The sequence below is a fragment of the Trypanosoma conorhini genome (genome assembly GCF_003719485.1).
Source record: "Trypanosoma conorhini strain 025E chromosome Unknown Tco_14.4_contig_00995, whole genome shotgun sequence".
In the NCBI taxonomy this organism is placed as follows: domain Eukaryota; phylum Euglenozoa; class Kinetoplastea; order Trypanosomatida; family Trypanosomatidae; genus Trypanosoma; species Trypanosoma conorhini.
Genome location: NW_021705087.1, coordinates 1,466 through 4,702, shown reverse-complemented (window position 1 = coordinate 4,702; position 3,237 = coordinate 1,466). Strand labels below are relative to the sequence as shown.

The following is a 3,237-nucleotide window of genomic DNA, read 5'->3' as shown; positions in this document are numbered from 1 at the left end:
GGCAGTGAAGAAGAGCGAGGCGGTGCGGAAGGTCCAACGACGACTGAACCCAACAGTGACTCGACAAACCCCGCGCAGTCCACTGCCGGCGCCCGGCCGCCCGAGAGCGAAGGGCAGACGCAAGGGGCGGCGGCGGCGCAGAGCAGTGGCCAACCCGACGCTGTGCCGCCGCTGCGCGGAGGTGAGAGCGGTGGAGGGTCCCTAACCCCGGCGGAGGGACGCGGGGCAGCCGCCGCCGAGGCGCAGCAGCAGGGCGAGGCGGCGGGCCCCAGCACCGTCACTGAGGGCGCCGCGCCTACCGCGCGGGCCGATGCGTCCGAAGTCGCTCCTGCGGCCACCAACGGTGCTGTCGCCCCCGCTGGTGCGAAGGACGGTGCTTCTGCACCGGCCAACCGGCCATTTGCTAATGCCGCCGCCTCCGGGAGCGCAGCGCCAAGCAACGCGGACGGCAGTGACGTCACAACCACTTTTTTTGTGCGTGCCCCACTGCTGCTGCTGCTCACGGCTGCCCTTGCCTGTGCTGCTGCGTAGGTGGTGAGAAGCAACCGCGCACACACGCACACGCTCCCTGGAAGGTGGACAACGCGTACTCTTTGCGTGCTCAGTTTGCTTGTTGTCCCTGTGGGACAACCCTCCCTTCTGTTTTTTTTCCTTTTTCTCCTTCCCCTCTGGTTGCCTTCTATACACAATTCCACGAGCGACGAGTTTCCCCTCCTGTTTGCGGCTGTCACCCACCCACCCTCACACACACGCGGTGGCCGCGGCCTCGTGGCTGTGCGCCCCGCACGGACTGCCCAAGTGAGGCACGAGGTCGCGGCCACCGCGAGGTGCAAATGTGATTTGCGTGTGCGAGCGTGGGCAGTTTGCAAGACAGCCTTTTTTTCCCCCTTCTCGCGCAGGTGATGAATATATACGCAGCCCTCTTGTGCTTTTGGGCCGCATAAAGAAATCCCTGCCGAAGTAATTTTGCTTTATCTTTTTGTTTGTTTTTGTTTTTGTTTTCTCCTGAGTCCTGCTGGACTTCCGCCTCTTTGTTTTGCGACTAATTTTTTTTTTGTTGGGGCCACTCACTGCAGCGCACTTTGAGTTTGTGCGCCGTGTCCGCCGCCGCTGCTGCGTGCCTCCGTGTCCTGTTTTGCTCTTCGCCGCCGCTGGCTGTGCCGCCGACACACCTCCATTTCCTCCTCCTCCTCCTCCTCATCCCCGCTAGAGGCACCTTTGGTTTGTGACGACGGCGGCTCTTTTTGTTTTTGTTCCCCGCTGCGGCAGAGCAGCGGCAGACGATGCGGCGGGCTGTGGGCCCGTCCGTCCCTCTCGCCTGCGTGCCTTGTTGGGCGTGCGGTGTGCGGCCGGCCTCTCCTCCCGCGCCCCTTCCCCCTCGCAGGACGGGGGCTTCGCACTTCACCTGCGCCGTGCCGCCTGCTGCGGCGTGTGTGCGGGGCTGTCTTTTGCGCCTCGCCCCCACCACTTCTCTCTGTGTGTGTGTGCGTGTGAAGGGAGTGCGGCCGCGGGGGGTTCGTCCGTTGCCGCAGACATCCGTCGCCGCCACGGAGGCGCGGACGGTCGTGCTGAGTCGAAAAGAAAACAAAAACTGCACGACGCCTGCGGGAGGCAGCGTCACTTCGCACGGCGTCCCGCATGATGTGTGCGCGGCAGGAAAGCCAACAACTGCCGCGGCGTAGGCGGCGGGTGCGTGGCTGCCGGAGGACTCGGGGAAAGTTTGGGCGCTTCGGTGGGGAAGGGGGCGGCCGCCGCCGGCGACGTTTTTAGCGGCGGCTGCGGGTGAGTGCCGCGTGGGGCTGCGTGGCGTCCGGCGACAGTCCCGCGGGGAGGGGAGTTCGCGGGGTCGGGGAGCAAACGACGTGGGCGCTGCGAAGGGGGCGCGAGGGGCGCGGTGGTGGCCTCCGGCACGTCCACTTCGTCTTTTTGTGTGCGTGCGTGCGTGTGGCGGGAGGGAAGGGGCCCTTGGGCCCCGCTGCGGGCTCTCGTGAAGGCACATGCGGAGGAACGCGCACAAAACCTTCTTCTGCCGTTGCTTTTTTTTTCTTTCCTAGCGGGACGGCAATGCGTCGACCATTTCTTCTTTCTCTGTTGGCGTGCGTTGGTCGAATGCACCCATTCCGCGGGTTGCTCATGTCTGTGTGTGCTTGTCCCTTTCTCTCTCGTTTTCTTTCTGCCCCTCGCTAGACGCTGTGCGTGTGTGTGTCTGTGTGTTGTGCCGCGGTGGGAGGAGTGGCGATGGCTGGCCGTGCGCTGTTGGTGTGCGCCCTCTGCGCGCTGTGCTGCGCCGCCGGCGGTGGCCGGGCGTCAGAGGTGGACTACTGCACGGAGAGCGACTGGAGGGACTTGCGGGCCGTCGCGACGGACATGACCGACGCGGAAATTCGTGCGAAGTACTGCGGCCGCAAGCCGGAGTTTGTGCGTGGGCTTCGGGCGAGTCTGCAGGGCGATGAGAGGAAGGATGTGTCCACTAGATTGGGCATCCACACCGCGAGTGGGGTTGTTTCCGGAGTCCAGAGTCAAGAGGATAATCCGCCGGCCGACCCTCTGGGCGAAAAGCAGAGTACGGAGGAGGGGAAGGGGACAGTGTCGGGAGGGAGAGGCTCCTCTACGGATCAGCCGGAGCAGAAGGAGACAATCGATGCCCCTTCGAGGCCGGCGCCGCCAGCAGGAGGACTGTCTGCGCTGCCGCAGGAAGAAGGGTCACCCCTTCAAGGCCAACCGCCCACACCTATAACAGTAGGCACAGGCCCAACTGAACAGAAAGGGGAATCAGTTCCGGGTCCATTGGAGACTGAAGATGCGGAAGAAGAAGTTGACGGCGACAGTGAAGAGGAAGACGAAGAGGCTGGGCGGAGTGGCGGTTCTTCTCCAGCTCCGCCGCCGGGCCGTGGCGGTGGCGGTGGCAGTGGCGATGGTGCGTGGGAAAGGAATTCATCACTGTCAGGGACACAGCCGCCGAACTCAAAAATACAAGTCGGAGGCGGGGCAGTAACGACGACGGTCGCAGAAAAACATGGGCCTTCACCGTCACCGCCAGTAAAAGAGGAAACTGCAGAGGGGACGGAGTTAAGCCCGAAAGTGCCGCAGGGTGCGTCCCCTCACCGCCAGACGGCACGATTACTACATTGGCCGGAGGCAACGAGCAAACAACGTCGGTCCCTTCTCCTGCAGGTGACGGCGTGGATGCTGTCGGCAGTCCGAGTGGAGAGCGCACGGCGGGGGATGGCCGACAAC

The 3,237-nt window shown here is 64.0% G+C and overlaps 2 protein-coding genes across 2 annotated transcripts in view, besides 3 other annotated features; both read left to right on the top strand.

The window, feature by feature from the left end:
* Tco025E_09151 (uncharacterized protein) lies at positions 1-531 on the top strand (the record flags this gene model as incomplete). The annotated part of the gene is made up of 1 exon (XM_029375977.1): positions 1-531. A coding segment is annotated over one exon (531 nt), but the record flags the coding sequence as incomplete, so codon positions are not given.
* Positions 532-964: 433 nt separating this feature from the next.
* Positions 965-1,002: a microsatellite.
* Positions 1,003-1,171: 169 nt separating this feature from the next.
* Positions 1,172-1,203: a microsatellite.
* A 988-nt stretch (positions 1,204-2,191) lies between these two features.
* Positions 2,192-2,218: a microsatellite.
* A 20-nt stretch (positions 2,219-2,238) lies between these two features.
* The window catches only part of Tco025E_09150 (uncharacterized protein), a gene marked incomplete at both ends in the record, with an annotated part of 1,188 nt that continues 189 nt past the window's right edge, over positions 2,239-3,237 (top strand). The window contains one exon of the mRNA XM_029375976.1: positions 2,239-3,237. This exon is cut by the window's right edge and continues 189 nt beyond it. Coding sequence (XP_029223915.1) covers positions 2,239-3,237 — 999 coding nt within the window.